At 30.6% G+C, this 19,651-nt stretch overlaps 1 protein-coding gene across 1 annotated transcript; it reads right to left on the bottom strand.

Annotated features, from left to right (window-relative positions):
• Positions 1 to 7,945: 7,945 nt before the first annotated feature.
• Positions 7,946 to 9,321, bottom strand: LOC120143291 (probable aspartic proteinase GIP2). Its single transcript, XM_039157649.1, has one exon. The coding sequence runs from the start codon at positions 9,304 to 9,306 to the stop codon at positions 8,080 to 8,082; it is 1,227 nt and encodes a 408-aa protein (XP_039013580.1). The 5' UTR covers positions 9,307 to 9,321; the 3' UTR covers positions 7,946 to 8,079.
• Between the last annotated feature and the right edge of the window lie 10,330 nt (positions 9,322 to 19,651).

The raw sequence follows: 19,651 nt of genomic DNA, 5'->3' as shown, positions 1-19,651 counted from the left end.
TACCGTAAATTCATGTTTATAACTGAAGACTTAGCTAATGGAATATGAATTCACCGCTAGAATATGATGATGACTGACCCGCTAAGGAATTTATGCTTTACCTTATACTCGATGACATATTGCATTCATATGGTAGTTATGTATTACTGGGTTTCCGAAGCTTACTCTTTACTCACCATTTCAGGCTAAAAGAATCGATCCAGTGCATCTATCAACTTCAGTTTTAGGAGTTCCTAATGTTTTGCTTGCAGAGTACGATATAATGTGTAATTAGGGGGCACGTAGGTCACACTTATTTTTATATATATATATAGTAAGTCTGAAACTTGTATGATTTTAATTCTATTTGTAATACATGAATGATTTTATGAACTTGCATTTTGTTTATGTTGAACTATGTTTTAATATAACAATTTATGAAAAAATGTTTTTGGACTTGAATTAAAAGTTTTCAAAGTTTTTCAAAAATAATTCAAAGTCCATTTAACTTCGAATTGAGCACAAAATGTTTTTCTAGACAATTAATATCGATATTGTTCTTACAGTATCAATACCTCATGAACAATACTGATACTATTCATATAGTACTGATACCAAACGTAAGAGAAGTATCGATATTAGGTAGTATCGATACTACCAGCACTATTCAAATTCCATAATGCAAAAATGGTATTGATACCCAAAGGGGTGCATATACTACTTTACATATTAGTATCGATACCATAGGCTTAGTATCGATACTGTTAGGTCCAACGGCTAGTAACGACTAGTTTTATTTTAAAATAACAAAGGTAGTACTGATACTCCTATAGGAGTACCGATACATTCTGTACTGGACAGTTTTATTTTGCAGAGAAAAACATCCCCAATGGCTCCAAATCACTCACAACGGCTAGAAACGGCCACAACTTCATTCCGACATATAAATACAAGTTCAAGACACTTGAAGAAGGGTTAGAACACCTATCCAAGAAAGCAGACACAAGAGAAGAGTTTTTTTATTCATATTTTACTTTCTCTTGTAAATATTTTGTTCTTGTGAGCTAAATTCTTGTAAACACCCTACCTTTTAGAGGTTTTTTTTGTTTACATTTTTTTCCTTGTAAAGGGGTTTTGGTTTTAGTTGAGCCTTTGAAAAGCTAGGGTGTAACACCATCTCCTATATACCTTTCCGTACACGAGATACGGATGTCACATCACTTTTTCTATATTTTGTCATTTGAGAAACCGTAAAATTTTGTTTCAATTTTTAACAACCTCAAATTATGATATTCATATAAGCAAAATACTAAAACTATCAATTTAAATACATTACAAAATATTTAATTTAGTTCCATTACATGCCAACTAAGTTTTCAAAAGGAATAAGATTTCCTAACATTACTAACGGGTCAACTTTAATGATGATCGTTGTTGCTACTGCTGCACTCTTTACGCAACTAATCTTTGTCTTTACCTACGCGCAAAATCAATACACGTTAAGTATTTACTTAGTGAGTCATAATACTGCAAAGATATTAAAATTATACATAAATATCTTATGAATACTGAATGACAATTTAAATTGCAAAATCCATAAGGACCAGATAAACTCTTCTCAGTTACACCATAATTCTTTCAATAAGTCATCTAAATTATTCTTAGTAGGCCCAACCTATCTATCATTCTATATAGTTTTCTACTATTATTCTTTATTTGCACGGTGTACGTTAAATTAGAATGTATTATACATGTATTGCACCAAAGTGCCAATTGATCATGTATATTTATTAATCTTTATGGACATCACCTTAACTACTGTTAATACACCATTTTGTATTTTCATTTGAGCATCCTTTTATACCCATTATGTAATGTTTACGTCTTTCCTTTATGACATCCATTCATACCAATTATGCATTGTTGTACATTTATATATATATGACATCCTTTCATACCACTTATGCACCGTTTATATCCAAATGCATTATAATTCCTTTAGTCTTTTACCCAAAGCATTTACTTTTCATCTAACTTGCATGATTGACACTTTTCTTCTAAATGCATGGTTAGGCTATTTATCTTTTACTCAACAGTCTTTAACCATTCATCTAATTGACATCATTGACACCTTTCTACCAAATACACAGCTAGGCCATTTATCTTTTACTCAACGGTCTTTAATCGTTCATCTAACTGGCATAATTGACACATTTCTGTCAAATGCACAGCTAGCCATCAAAGGCACTTAGCCTTTCATCTAACTGGCATAATTGACACCTTTCTGTCAAATGCACAGTTAGGTTTCAAAGGGACTTAGACTTTCATCTAACTGGTATAATTGACACATTTCTATCAAATGCATAGTTAGGCTATTTATCTTTTATTTTAGAACAATTTCTACTATATTAACTATTTATAATATCAATTAGCTCTTTCAAATCATTATACACTCTATGTGCCAATGCAGTAATCCCACAATCTTACTATAATTTACGTGGATTGCTCACCCACTACCAATACGGTAATTCACCTTCTTATTATGAACTTCTGATAATTGCACATATATTTCCCATAAGGAAATTCATACACTTATTATAGATTTATTAGTTCGTACACATAGTATCCATACTGAAATTCATACACGTAGTATGAATTTCTCAGTTTTGCACACAAAGTGCCCATACGAAAATTCATACACTTAGTATGAATTTGTTAACTTTTTGCACACTCAGTGCCATTTGGTAATCACTATACATACATCAATCAATAATATTTCTATGACTACAGTAACATATATGTATATAATAAATGCACTCACATGTATTGTCTCGCTATTATACCCAAAATGCAAAATTGATCACTCCGGTACTTTGTCTTTGTCTTTAGTTTTGCTTGACTCGGAGGCTTGATTTCGATATACTCAAGCATCCCATAAAGACACGTACAATATCAATTGTTAGTATATTTCCTAACAATTATACTCAAACATTACTCAAGAGTGCATATTATTAACTTTCTATAACAATATCTGCCTATTTTTAACATTTCTGGCTCACTAGTATCGATACCCCTACCATGGTATCGATACTTCTATACTATGGTATTGATACTTTATTACGGTACCGATACCATTTTTGTATTCTATGATCAATGGTATCGATATCATCCTCATGGTATCGATATTCCCCTCTTGGTATCGATACCATTGAATTGGTATCGATACTACTCGATAGATTCTACTGATTTTAAGCCTATAATATTGGTACTGTTCTATTAGTACCGATACCTGTACCTAGAATTTCTAGTTTTTAGCCTGATTATCACCCAAATAGGGTCAAATTTTGGTATGTTTACACCATAAAATACTATTAAGCTCTTATTTACCTATCCATACTAACTTTCTTTCATTTACCTATTTGACAAGTTAATTCTATCAATAAACATCAATAAACACTCATATATCAACATATCATTTAAAACCCCATTTTCTTAAATCTCTAATATTTCCTCCATTTCATAGTTTTAATCTCATATAAAATTTCCTTAAGCTTGCATAACACTTAAGTTTGCAAGAACCAACCATAATCGAAAGGAAACACTAACCAATTAAAATTTTACCTTTGCTATGGGGGAGACCTATTTCCATTGGAAGAAAAATAAAAAAGAGATGCCCTTTTCATAACCTAAATTCCCTTTTCGCCCTTTTTCTTTAATACTTTATAGAAAATGAATTTTAAAATCATTTTCCCCTTAAAGGACCAAAATGCCCTCTTAAATCATCTATTGCTACAATTTAGTTCAAAACACTATTCCAAATCATTTTCTCATCTTTTACCAATTATTCAAATAAATCTTCAAATTTTTAATTCTTTTCAAATTAGTGAATTTATTAGAAAATCCTTAGTGAGGAGCTAAGGTAGTGAAGGTAGACTTAGTTGAGAAGTCGAACCATTATAAATCGATGTGCCTATTATCTATTTTTTTCTCCTTACTCTTAAATAATTTTTATCTTTTCACCCCTTGTACAATTTTTCGGTTGATCAAATTGAGCTTCAAAAATCCCAATAATTGGTATCATAGTTTGATTTATTAGAAGGTTTAACCACCTTGAGACGATCCTAAAAGAAGCTCTACCAATTCCCGACGTAACCGACAAAGAGATAGATTCGACCTCCGGCTGTTACTACCTTGAAGATTCTCAACCGGTCAATAAGCCACCATATTTCTATAGAGAAAACTACTCATATTGGAAGAATAGGTTGATGCTCTTCATTTAAGCAAATGATCTAGGATCTTAGAACTCAACCATGAAGGGTTACTCCACTCCACCCGGTGAGATGGATGATTAGAGTGATGGAGAGAAAAAGAAGTTTCAACTCAATGCTAAGGCTATGCACATCCTCTTTTGTGCAATAGGCCCTGATGAATATGGAAGAGTCTCCCCTTGTTCCAATGCCAATGAGATATGGGATAAGTTCCAAGTCACTCATGAAGGAATCGATGAAGTGAGGGAAACCAAGATAACCCTTCTCAACCATAGCTACGAGAACTTTAAGATGAAACTCGATGAAGACATCAAAGCTATGACGGATAGATTTTTCGTGATTCTCAACAGTCTAAAGGGATTTGAAGAAGTAATCCCTAACGAGAAGCTCGTGAGGAATATGATACACTCTCTTCTAAAGTCTTGGAAATCGAAGAAGACGACGATCATTGAGGCTAAGAATCTCAAGTATCTCACTCTCAATGAGCTGATTGGTTTTCTTCTGACTCATGAGTTGATGGTGAAGGAAGAGGAAGAAGATGAAGAGAATCAAAATAATAAGCAGAATGAGGTAGACATTGTCTTCAAATCCACAAATGTGAGCTATCAAGATTCAAATGAAAATGTTGATGAATACGAAAGAAGAATAAGAGATGGCCAAGCTCTTCAAAAGAATCAATAGATTCATGGACTTCTAAGGAAGTAAAGCATAAATCGAGCAAGAAGAAGAGTCCCCTGGTGTGCTTTAATTGTCAAAGAACGGGACATGTCAAGTATGATTGTCCCTTCTAAAGAAGAAGGGATCAAGCAATAAAAAGGTATTTTGTGGCAGCTTGGAGTGATGAAGATGACTCCAATGATGAAGATGAAGTAGCTAACCTATGCGACATGGCCATCCAAGAAGATTCAATTGTATCTTCTAACTCAAATGAATTAAATTCACATTCTTTTGATGAGTTAAAAGATGCTTATAATGAGTTGTATTTGGAATTTGAGACCATAAATTTCAAATATAAGAAATTAATTTCAAAACTTAAAGTTGAAAATGATTTGGTTTTGAAAGCAAAAGTTGGTTTTGAAACTCAAAATGAAATTTTGAAAAATAATTTAGAGCTTTCAAAAGTCAAAATAAATGATTTAGAAAAAGAAAATTTTGATTTGAAATTAAGCTTGAGAGCTTAACAAAAGAAAAAGAATTAATTTCTAAAAACAACTCATTATGTTTAAAAATGGCAAAATGCTCACATTGTCATTTTCATGGTCGTTTGAAAATACTTGTCCTTTAAAGAAAGGAAAATGTTTTAAAATTAGACAAATATGGGTTCTGAGGGAACAAGGGGCATTGAAACTAACGTCCAAGGATCCAAAGAAATTTGGATACCAAAATCTACTTAAATGTCTCTTGTAGGTCTGTGGGAGCAATGGTGATGAAAATGAAAATACTCAAATGCTCTAGCCACACTTGAAAATGAATGGGTAACCTGTAAGCTTAATATTTTTTATTTTGATTATTTGGTTGCTCATTTAGTTTATGCATGCATGAGTTTTGAACTTAAATGATTTTGTGTTAATTTTCTATCTCATGTATGTTAAAAAGGTGTTATGATGAACACTTCATGATTTAATGATTTGTCATAATTTTTGTTCATCATAATGAATTTTGGTTAAAATTGGTTTTAAATGCAAATGATATATCTCTAACAATTGATATCAATTTTCCAAATGTTTTTATTTTTAAAAAATTTAAGTTTTTGACCTAAATTAAAATGTTTATACATGTAATTTAAAAATACAAATGATATCTCTCTAACAATTGATATTAAAAATTTTAAATGCATAACATTTTTTGAAGATTTTATGCATATGCACTTAATTTCAACAATTGGTATTGCATAAATTATTTTAGACTTGGATATATTGAATTTCATGTGCTACTAACATGTTTGTTATTCTTTATTGAAATTCAATTTTGTTTAAGTGTCAAGCTTTTAAAGTCAAATTTTTGTTTGAAATGCATTTTTTAAGGGATAGATTTGATTTTTCAAATGTTTTTAAATGTCAAGTTTATCACTTACTCTCCAATGTTATTTTAGAACTTTAAAGGTAAAATATTTTTTATATAACAAAAAGGGGGAGAAGTGTGGTTTAAAAAATTCATTTTCTTAATGAAAAATGGGAGCTGAACATTTTAGTATTTTTTTCAACAATTCGTATCATTTTTCATTAAATATTTTATTAAAGGGAGTTTTGCCAAAAATAATTTTCAAATGTTTTGTTATATCAAAAAGGGGAGATTGTTGAACTATGTTTTAATATAACAATTTATGGCAAAATGTTTTTGGACTCGATTTGAATTTATTCAAAGTTTTCAACATTTTTCAAAAATAATTCAAAGTCCATTTAACTTGGAATTGAGCATAAAATATTTTTCTGGACAAGAATTATCAATATTGTTCTTATAGTACCGATACCTTATGAACAATATCGATATTGTTCATATGGTACTGATGCCAAAGGTAAGGGAAGTATCGATACTCACTAGGTAGTATCGATACTAGCAGCATTGCTCAAATTCCAAAATGCAAAAATGGTATCGATACCCAAAGGGGTACCGATACTACTTTATATAGTAGTATCGATATCATAGGCTTAGTATCGATACTGTCAGGCCCAACGGCTAATAACGACTAGTTTTATTTAAAAATAATAAAGGTAGTACTTATACTCCTATAGGAGTACTGATACCCTCTGTACTGAGCAGTTTTATTTTGCAGAGAAAAACACTCTCAACGGCTCTAAATCACTCTCAACGGCTAGAAACGGCCACAACTTCATTCCAACATATAAATACAAGTTCAAGACACTTGAAGAAGGGTTAAAACAACTATCCAAGCAATCAGACACAAGAGAAGAGTTTTTCATTTCTATTTTACTTTCTCTTGTAAATATTTTGTTCTTGTTAGTTAAATTCTTATAAACACCCTACCTTTTAGAGGTTTTCTTTGTTTATATTTCTTTTCCTTGTAAAAGGGTTTTGGTTCTAGCTGAGCCCTTGAAAAACTAGGAAGTCTTGTAAATGTTATCTATTTTTCTTTGAAAAAGAATGATCAAATTAGTGAATTTGTTAAAAAATCCTTAGTGATGAGCTAAGCTAGTAGAGTAGACTTAGTTGAGAAGTCGAACCACTATAAATCGTTGTGCCTATTATCTATCTTTTCTTTCTCCTTACTCCCTAAACAATTTTTATCTTTTCACCCCCTGGTACAAATTTTCGATTGATCAAATTGAGCTTCGAAAATCCCAACAGTTTATAAATTGTTTTATGATTTTACACGTTTTAACAAAAAAAATTTTTTCTTGAATTTTTACTGTGGGTCACTTCAATGACCTTAATATGACACCTCAGATCGGGTCACAGGGTATAAGGCGTCACATAAACTCTTTTTTTATGCTTTCACTAAAGAGTAAATGTTCATATCAAAAATTGAATAATAAGCTACAATATCACTCATCAAATAATTACCATTTTTCTTACTTTAGTCGCTGTTTTTTTATAAAATCGTCACTAGCATCATTTTTTCTTCTTCTTATTCTAGTTTCCAAATATTAAAAGATCAATGTCAATGTTGATGTATAATTTTGCTATTTTCAATTTTCATGCTTCCGAAGTAAAATTTATGATCAATACACAATGATATGGTAATAAACAGAAAAAAAATCATTTAGTACATATATAATACAATATAGTTCTCTCTTCGTGTTCTTCTCCATCGATCCCATCACGATTGCCCTCACAAAAAAAAAACTAAAAAAACCCCTAAAAGACAGACAAATTAGATAAACTGCTTGAGCTTGGAATCTTGTAAGAATGACGAACAGGGTGTTCCCTTGAACAACAAAGAAGAACTAAAACCCAACATGGAACTCCCAATATCAAACTCCAAAAGGTTGTCTTCCATTTGAAGCCCTCCTATTAGAATAGGGCTACTCTGTTCATATCCTCCATCCAAAACCCCGACACAAATTCTTTCTTTGTTTACTTTCACCATCAAATTCTCCCCTTCAATTCTCCACTTCACCATCTCACTCTGCAAAACCAGTTCGATCTCTGGCATCTTGTTCCCGACAGCCCCTTTCGAACTGAAGCAGAGTCCGAACGGATCCACGGCTGCCACCCTGGTCATGTTCATCCTTGCGGCTGCTTCCGCATAAGCTTTGGAAAACGTCGCAAAGAATGGGCTTTCCATCTTGGTATAAGCCACGGTTGTGCTTAGTTTTGCCTCTAAATATTTCCCTTCTCCATGGAAACTCAACCTCCTTCCTCCGATCTTGATGGATTTAACATGGATGAAGTAGTCGTTCTGCTTGATGGTTAGGGGTGTGTAAACGAGCGACCTTGCTGTTTTGGTCCCGAAAACGGCGTCTCCGTTGCCGGTTAACACGACGCCGTTTAAAGGCGATAAGCAAAGACTGAACCTTTGTGGGTGTCCGATCGAGGAACTCAGCTGTGAGGGAAGAGAAACGGAAGCTTTCCCTAACCCCACCATCCCGTTAGCGGCACTGGCCAAGCCTTGCAAGTGAAAGGCCGGAGCACAAGAAAAGAAAAAATGATCGACGGTTGTCGTTTTTCCTACCTTTACAAAGTCAACAGTATCAACGGCTATTGCATCCTCCACCAGTTCCCCTGTTGAAGCCAATCCCGTCACGCCATTGTCGGGGAACACATAACAGTTGGTGTTTAGAAGACATGTCTTTTTTCCCAGATCATGAGACTTGGCTCTGGAGCAGTTGACGGAGCAGCTCGAGATCAACCTCCTTGACGAAGACACGTGTCCTGAATCACAATCCACCCAAAGAAACGAACCGCCGAGATCAACCACGAGGTCGGAGGATCGCAATGGAGTGCCATGAGAAATCCTGGCGACGTACTGAAGAGTGGCCGCATCTTTAGCGACGGGAAACAAAGCGAAACTCGATCGAGAACCCAGAACGGGGAATGAGTTTGTGAAGCAAACAAGGCAAGAGAAGAAGAGAAGAAAGCGATGAGTAAAGGAAGCCATGAGAGTGGAAATGCGTTTTGTTTCTTTAACTGGGTTTTTTATGCGATGGATCGCCGCGGTTTGGTGGTCATAATGCGGTTGTCGGAAGGGAAAAGATAAGATTTTGATAGCTTATAGGGCACTGGGAATTGGATATTGGGGACCCCGGCCCCACCACACCACACCACCGTGTTTGTCTTCATCTGACTCACTCCACTTTGACTCACAACCAGCGCTTTATTTTTCCGTTCCTCTTATCTTTATCGTCCCCAACTACAGCACACAAATATCTGGGTCAAAACCTATAATCAGGTACTATATTATGTGCAAGTTGCAGGTTTACTCTTTATATTATAATTTAGTTACTTTAGTCCTTATACCTTTTTTTCTATTTTAATTTTTTTTGTCTAGAAAACAAATGGTACAAGAACATTAAAATTAAATTGTAAAAATTAAAAATGATTGAATTGAAAAATATAAATTAAATGTACAACTTATGTATATTATACAAATTAAAAATAAAATTTAACTTAACAGATTTAATAATTATTATTTTGGTTATATTAAAATTTTAAAAATATATGATGAAAAAAAATAAAGTATAAAGAATAAATTCGTATAGTATGTATGCATTATACAATGATTAATAATTTAATTTAGGGTTAATTACATGGACCATAACTTATCTTTGTTTTGTCCACTTTTGGTCACTAATTTCAAAAAACATAAGATATGATGAATTTTGTTTTTATTTAATTAAGATATGATCACTTTTGTTTTTATTTAATTAAGATGTGGTCACCCCGAGTTAACTGTCGTTAACAGCAGTTAATTATTTTTAATCATACATTTGATCCATGTTATTACATATTCTCTCAATTTAGTCATATTTTTAATAAATTAAAATAAATTTAATCCTCTAATCGAACGATGTCACATGTCATGCCAGAAAGGTTGTTAAAAATAAAGACCCGTCGACCCGCTGACCCAGTTAAAAAATATCAGGTATTTATAATAAAATACCTGATTTTTCAGGTCGAGTACCTTATCGGGTTTATGGGTCAAGCATGGGTCATAAAATGTTGGTTAATCGGGTATCCTCTGACCGATACTCGATTTATTATATATATATTTTTTTATTTATATTAAATTTTTATTCATAATCCTCAAATTATTTCAGTCTAACATTCTAAAATCTTAATTTCTTAAATTTTGACACATATGTAACACCCCAACCCGTACCCGACCCGGATACGAGTCTGAGATGTCACATTGACTTTTTGAAACAATATTCTTACAAAATAATAAACATTTGAACTCATATTAAGAAAATACAATAATATACCATTAAATTATGCTTCATTATAAAAATTTAAGTAAAAAATGTATTTATGAACAGTGCTATACGGTATGAACAATACCATTAACAGTAATGAACAGTGTCATGAATAGTGCTATAGTGTACCGATACATTGCTATAGTGAATTTCGTAAAATGTACATAAAACTCATAAAAAATTAATCGTTCATTACTATGCATTTACATTTACATAAATATGTTTAAAACATTACAAAACTCGATCAGAGCATAAATACTTAATTTACCAATTATGTTTACATGCGAACCTATTTAACCCATAATAATACATACTCTTTAATTTACTTCTGATCAGACCTTCAAGTGGAGTTATGTTGTTTTGCTGAGCTTATTATGGATCTCTTTGCTTTTCGGCACCTACGTGTAAAACACTTGCACACTAAGTCATAGACTTAGTGAGGCATAATAATAATGACAATAAAATATAATGAAAATGTCATAATGAAATGCAATTTCATGAAATCATATATTTAAACCATGTTAGTCATATAACCATGCATCTTACCCATGATCTTATTAAATTATCCATCATGAATTCATATCAATAAGTTCAATAGGTTCAATAGCCCATGATACAATACTGAGAACCCGAGGTATAAGAGTACTGTGAGGTTGTGCACAAATGTTGTCACCACAACTCGTATAAATTTTCATCGAAGTGCCACTTAGAATTTGTCCCGAAGGATCGCGTAGAAATTTGCACCGAAGTGCCGCGTAGAATTGCACCGTAGTGCCATATAATATGTCCCTAAGGACCACATAGAAATTCCTTAAGAATCATATACATATACCAAAGATCAAGTACGTGTCTTAAAAGACCTCATACATGTTCCAAAGAATACATATATGTCCCGAAAGACCACGTAGAATTTTATCCCGAAGGACCGCGTAGACCCTCTACTCTTGGCATGCCAACTATACCTATAGTTCTCATCTACATAACATGGGCTTTCACAATTCACATAGTTTATATCACGTAGACTTATCATTTCCATACCTTTTCACATAGACATATCATTTTCCATACCTTTATCACATAGCTCATATAACTTTTCCTGCATATTCATGTCACATAATGCATATAATATGAATTCATGTCATGTATCATAATATAGAATGTGATCATGTATCAAAATATTGAATCTAGACTTATTACAAATCTAGAACTGAATATAATACTATATTCATGCTATGCATGTAACACCATAACCCGTATAATTATACATATACATATTATAGATGTCACCCGAATTTTAAAACCATTTTCTTTTCTAAAACGATTAAAAATTTACTTTCTTAAAATAGTAATTGATATTATAAAAATATCATATCATATAATTTATATTTTATTATAGCAAATTTAATTCAAAAGATTTTTTTATGAATAGTGATGAACAATACCGTGAACAGTGATGAACAGTACCCGTGAACAGTTGCAGAGTATGAGCTTCCAAACTTTTTGTTTGTCTGAGCCTTCTTAGCCTCTATATCTTCAAGATCAACTTTTTCCATAGCTTTAACCTTGTTTACCGCTTCTTGAAACGCAGTAAAATGATGAGAAACCAAAATTCTCTTATATTGAGAATCCAATCCAGAAATAAATCTATCAATTCTAGATTTCTCAGTCGGAATAAACTCCGAAGCAAATCGACTCAGCTTGTGAAATTCACATTCGTACTCATAAATTGTCTTGCCGAATTGCTTTAAATTTAGGAATTGTTGCATCATCTCATTGACAAACACGTCCATAATATATTTTTCCTTAAATTCATTCAGAAAGAATTCCCATGTAATCTGCTCAGTGGAAACTCGTGCGACGACTGTATTCCACCACACACTGGCTTGCTCCATCAGTAGAGACACAACCCCTTCCAATTTTCCTTGATCATCACAAGGAATCCTGTTTAGCATATTTTTGACATCATTCAACCAAAAATCAGCAGCCATCGGATCAGCATCCGAATCACCTCGAAATTCAGGTGCTCTCATCTTCCTTAGTTCTTTCGGAACTGACACTGGGGTTCGACGGTTAATAATGGTGTCTAGTGCTTGTAAGAACAATCCCCGATCTTGAACATGCATATCCTGTTGATTCAGATTAGACGGCTCTACATTCGGCTGAGCATTGGGTGGATTCTGATTCACCTCATTACTCCCACTCTGTACAGGAGTAACATGCTCGGCTGCCCTACTCGATTCTTGATGATCTGACATCTGAATACAACAAAATCATAGTACTTTAGTAAAGAGTAACTTTACTCCTAATAAGCATCATCACAATATATATACAACTATCAATAACTTTTGACATCCTAGTGACATGTATACACTTTTTAATTTAAAATAAACTCGGTTTAGTCCTAGAATCAGCTAAACCTGTAGCTCTGATGCCAATAAATGTAACACCCATAACCCGTATAATTATACCTATACAGATTATAGATGTCACCCGAATTTTAAAACCATTTTCTTTTCTAAAACGATTAAAAATTTACTTTCTTAAAATAGTAATTGATATTATAAAAATATCATATCATATAATTTATATTTTATTATAGCAAATTTAATTCAAAAGATTTTTTTATGAATAATGATGAACAATACCGTGAACAGTGATGAACAGTACCAATGAACAGTGCATCAATGCGCTACAGTAACGTGAACAATACATCGATGCATCAAAACATCGAATTAATATTATGCATCGATACGCTACAATAACTGCTACAGTAATTTCAGCATTATACAAAATCCATAAAATTACCATTTTGTCTCTAAATTTGTTCAACAAAGCAATTAAAACATAATAATTACATGCCACTAATTAAGTCTACATTACATCTTAGGATGTCTTACTGATAAAGAAATATACTTCTTGATGCTTTATGTTGCCTTGAACTCTCTATTCCTCTACGACTTTTTACCTACGCGTGAAAATCATCACACGCTAAGTATATACTTAGTGAGGCAATTAAAACAATAAACAATGCAACACTATTCATGCATAATTTCATTATAAAAACCAAATACCTTGAAATCATATTATTAGTATATCCAATATTTTACCATGATCAAAATAATATAACTGAGTATAAAATTTCTTACCAATATACTTTCCATTAATTCATTAAGCTCGTAAGCTTAATTTAATGCTTACCATTTAGTAACCAATAATCTATAAAACCATAGACAATAGCCCATTTTAAAACCCTGAGGACCCTGGGTATTCGAGTAAAATACCTGCATCGTAGTGCTAAATCTGCACTAAGCTTACGCCCTAGTGCTAATCCGGATAATACACATAAGGTCGTGCCCACCACCTACACTAAGCTTACGCTATAGTACTAATCCGACATAAACATGCACTTAGTGTCCTTACACACTATAGTGCTAATATAATTTTGCAGCTGCTATACTCTATGGCATGCTAACTATACCCTGTCCCTGAATGACTTACTTGGGCATACAGTCTATTTTATTTGATCCATCCATGGCACAGTATATTATCAATATTTAACATTGGGCAGTTCATACCCGAAATAACATTCATGGTAAAATATCACATTTTCCAAACTCAAAGCATTATAATTTTAATCTCTGACATATCAATGTCATGTCAATTTATAAAAATATGATATAATATCATGCTGATAAAACAAGGTCGACTTATCGCAAGTCTTCCTAATGATGTATAAAACATCCATGTATAATTTCATGCATGTATTGCACTCACCTTGACACTTTATAATTTTCCAAAATATAAGTCTCACTATTGTCCACAATAACCTTTTTCTTTTATACTCAAATCGTTTAAACACCGAGTAAATCACAATATGTACAAAATATAGATTCATACCTATAGATGTTAGTATTGTACTAACATAAATATATTTCCAAAATAAATTCCATAATCATACTTCAAACTATTCACCACAAAATACTTTAACATTTATTAATTCTTTTTAATATTGAAACCAACTTTTCCAATTTACTCAAAATGGTCATTCACCATTTTACCACCTAAATTCTTAATACCAATAATTCCATCATTGAAATTATTACCATTTAAATGTTGTACTTAAATCACCAAATTTTTCAAACTTCCCAAAATAGTCATTTTTCACATATAACATTCATTTAAATTCCCAATCAACAATTTCCAGCATAGTACATCAATTATATAACAACCCATCAATTTTCCAAAATTTTCGAATTGATCCCCAACTTTTCAAAACTTACAAAATAGTCCTCAAATTTTCTAAGGCTTGTAAAATACTTTCTTCATCATTTCCAATCCTTATATAATTTTTCCATAATTTTTCTAAATCAAACTATCCATGGCTGAAACTTAAAGAACAAGTTCTAAAAAGATTAAACATGTTCTAATCATCATACATGCTTAAATATGAATCAACTACTTCATAAACATCAAGATCCATCATCAATTTCATGATCCCTTATATGAAACAAATCCTTAAATTTGGGATCTTTGAACACCAACAAGATTACCATGCAATATTGGTACCAAAAGATAGAGTTTTCACGTATAACAATTTTCTATTTACAACTTACTCAAGATCCTAAGTAAATTGCTTGAAAATTGAGTTGAAATTTTCTTTTACCTTGAAAGAGAACCCACGGCTGATTTAGAGAAGAAGATGAACAAGTGAAATGATATGTTGGGTGCATTTCATAGTATTTTACATTATATTTCACTAAAATGAATATAATACTCATTTAAGTGGGATAAGACCATATCACCCTTAATGAATCTTCTTATTTACCATAAAACTATGACAACTCATCCTTATTATAATTCAAAGTCAAAGATGAACTATTTTGACTTTAATTTATGAAATTTCCCATGAAATTTCAAAACTTGCATTTTAGTCACTAAAATCCATTGTTTCAATTAAATCTGAAAATTCCATATTTTCAGACTAAATTTCTTTGATCCAAAATATTAAAATAATATTTCCAAACATTTTATAACATCCTTCAAATTTTTTGTAAAATTCTAATTCAATCTGAAATTACCGATTCTCTACCGGTTTTAACCATTTCTAATTTTTCTTTAATAAAATTCCAAATCCAAAATATAATTTTCATAAAACCTTACTCTCAAGATTAAACTATCTATTTATAGATAAAAAAATTCTTTTTAGGAACTTCATCATTTAATTCCTTAAAGTTTTCCAAGTTTATACTTTGACCATCAAACTTTTAAAAGTTGCATTTTGGTCACCAACCAAAATTTAGGGTATTACAATGCATATGCACTCACCTATATCTCTTTGCCTTTTCCTCGATCGATATTACTTGTCACTTGTTCCGGAATTCGTTTAGGCTCAATATCTACATAAATATAATTTTCAAGATGATTATTAGAAGCATAAACCTTATACTTCGATGCTATTAACTTAAACGAATTTAATAAGCTTATATTCCTTATTTTCTTTAGGAGTGTACCGATGCACTATGGGTGCATCGGTATCCAAATTGGGTTCGAAATTCCTATGCATCGATGCACTCCTTAATGCATCGATGCACTCCTTAATGCATCGATGCACCTTCAAATTTGGTCTTAGTGCATCGGTGTTCATTCATAGTGTATCGATGCACCTATCCAGAATAGACTATTTTCACCCGAAAATTCCACAATGTTTCATTAAATTTTCTCATATAAAACTCTTTTCATACCACTAAACTCAACTACAACCATTTTAACTAACTTTTATCATTCCAACACTTTATAATCTCTCATATCTCATTCAAATCCATAAAACTAAGAATCATACCAAACTTTCATGTTATCAAAACTTAATTCTAACACTTATAACCTCTTATTCTCATAGATGACAAGTCAAATTCAACTTCTAAATCCATTTACACATCCTTATTCAAAATTTCACTTATTCACTTCCTATCTTTAATCATTCATAACTTACAAATCTTTGAGTTTTTTATAACTTTTTTCATTTCCATCATATTTCCTAAAGCTCCATGAATCAAAACCATGCTTTAATTTGAAGGATTAACCAAAAGAAATCCAACTTACCTTGCCTTGGGTGCTTCACGGTTGGGAGAAGAAGAAAATGAAGGAGATAAGTCTCTGGAAACTTATCTCCTCAATTATAATTCATATGGGTATTATAATACCCACTAATTATTATTTTATTCTTTTATTTGCTCAATGACCCTTTTACCCTTTTACTTCTCCTTTACTTATTAATTCATCTTACACCAACATCTTTTAATGAATTCATTCACTTTTCAATTTATTTAATTTGGCCATTAAATTTAAAAATCTTACACTTTAACCACTAACCCGGTATTGAGGATGTTACACCACAATATTCTAAATTCATAATTTCTTAAATTATTTCACATTAACATTCTAAATTATTTTTTAAAATATTTATTTTAACTTCAAAACATTTGAAATTTAATTATATTTCTTTATTTTAAATTTTAATAAATTTTATTTCAATTATGTAATTTGAATTTTTAAAATTTATGTGTGGATTATATATATTATAGAATTTTAAATTTTAGAATTTTAGAATTTTTTATATAATTTAAAGAAAAAAATTATGAACCGGGTACCCGTGACTCGAATTATATATATATATTAACTTAAAATATTTTTATATTAACTTATTAAATATATTTTACTATTAACTTAATGTAAAAATATTCTATTTTTATTTTCATTTAAAAATATATAATTTATTTTAATTTATTAAAAGTATGACTAAATTGAGAGAATATGTAACTAACAAGGACCAAATGTGTGAATATATCAAAATATTTAACTGTTATTAACTACGGTTAGATAAATCTTATTTAAATAAAAACGTAAGTGACCATATCTTATGTATTTTGAAATTAGTGACTAAAAGTGGATAAAACCTAAAGATAAGTGATCAACCGTGCAGTTAACCCTTTAATTTAATTAAAGTATAAAAAGTAAATTTCGTAAAGTATGCATAATACAAGGATTAGTAACAAAATTTGACTAAATATGGTTAAAAAAAAGGCACGTTTTGTGTGTGTGTTGGAGATAGTCATTATCTTTTATTGTGAGCCAACCACGTCTCATGGATCAATAATAAATTAATAACACGTAAGCCTAGATCGAATAAAGGTATCATGGAAAGATGAGAATAACTTTCTGAAAACATTTTTTTAAAGGATGGGTATGACACCTTGGATAAGAATATTTGAGTATTATTAGCCATGAATATTATTAAATATTATTAATTTATTTTTTAAAAAGTTGAAATTTTAAAAGATTAAAATTAAAATTTTAAAGATAAATTATTTAAAATAAATTATTAATAAATTATTTTTCATAATTTTTTTAACAATAATTAAATCAATATATCAATATTTAAATTAAAAAACCTAATTATTGTTTAAAAAATTATAGAAAATAATGTAATTAATATTTTATTTTAAATATTTTATTTTAACTTTTAACTAATTTATGATTATATATTGAGTAACTTATAATTTTAAATTTTTAGAAATTAAACTAATAGTGTTTAGCGGTACTCATCATTAGTTGTGATCACTACTAAATAAATAATTTATTTTTTAACTTTTAACTAATCTATGATTATGTGTTGAGTAACTTATAATTTTAAATTTTTATAAATTAAATTAATAGTGTTCAGCGGTGCTCATCATTAGTTATGCTCACTACTGTTCGTCGAGCGTTCTAAAATTTTCCTTTTTTAAAAATATTTTTCATCCTTATTTTTAAATAAAAACATATCTAATAAACATGAAAATATATTATAATTACTTATTTTTATAATATAAATATAATAAAATATAAATTATATATATGAATTCTAATCAAGATTATAAATTTAATTCTAAAAATTTATTTATTTTTCATAGATAAATAGATAATATTTTTTTAAAAAAATTGGTCTAAACTCACACATATATAAATTACACTATTCAAACTTAAATCAATTAAAAAATAAATTTTTCTATAATCATAGATAGATTGAAATTAAATTAATTCATTAAATTATTTTTTACATTTTATAAAATATTTTTGGTTACAATACGTTTTATCTAACATAGTTTTTTATGGAACAGTAATCGATTGAATTATATTTTTAATATGAAACAGTGTCCCTTGTACATGCCGCAACAATTGCATGTGCAACCCTGTTTCCATTTCGTACGGTGAAGACAAAATGGCATGAAATGAAATTGTTTGAATCATTTTAATAATAAAGAAACATTGATTTATCTAAATATCCGAATGGAAACCGTTATTTTTGTAAAGTATATTTATTATTAATAAATTTAAAAAACTGAACATAAATTATTTTATAATTATTTTATATAATTATTTAAAAAAACATAATACGAACCAAATAACCTCAATTGTTAATGAAGTGATTGTTATCCTTAGAAGTATTGGGTTCGAGCACTAACGACTGCAAGATATTTTTAATTGTTAAATGGTTGAGTCTTTAAAACATATATTATCACTTATGATCACTCTGGATTAATAAAAAAAAGGGGCATACAAACCGTTCTATAGAATCAAACGCAACAACTGCTGGCTAATGAAAACCCAATTGCAGAAGATGTATTTTTTTATATAATCATCGGTATTCGATTTATTGATCGACTAATTCAAATCGGGTACTATAGAGGCAAGAGCAACGCTCCCAACTCAGTTTACTCCATTCGCAATCGTCAAGATTCGAACCCTAACATTGCTTCAGAGATCTAGTGTTTCGTCCCACTGAACCAACTGTTGTTGGTACAAAAGATGGATTATTACGAGAGAATAAAATTCCCTATAAAAAAGGAGGTGGGGGTGTCTGGAAATCACGAAGATGAAATCAATGACGTGATCAACAAAATGAATTAACCTACATATCATTGTTTCTTGTAGCTTTCCATAAATCTGAATGGGATATAATCCAGTTTTCAAGTAAAACAAAGTTGGCTCTAC

The sequence above is a fragment of the Hibiscus syriacus genome, unplaced genomic scaffold (genome assembly GCF_006381635.1).
Source record: "Hibiscus syriacus cultivar Baekdansim isolate YM2019G1 unplaced genomic scaffold, ASM638163v2 tig00110840_pilon, whole genome shotgun sequence".
NCBI classification, from domain to species: Eukaryota; Viridiplantae; Streptophyta; class Magnoliopsida; order Malvales; family Malvaceae; genus Hibiscus; species Hibiscus syriacus.
Note: the sequence above shows the minus strand (reverse complement) of the source record. Positions and strands in the feature narration are given on the sequence as shown.

What these genes read in the sequence shown, in the direction of transcription:
- LOC120143291 (XM_039157649.1), bottom strand. Translation starts at nt 9,306, where the DNA reads ATGGCTTCCTTTACTCATCGCTTTCTTCTCTTCTTCTCTTGCCTTGTT.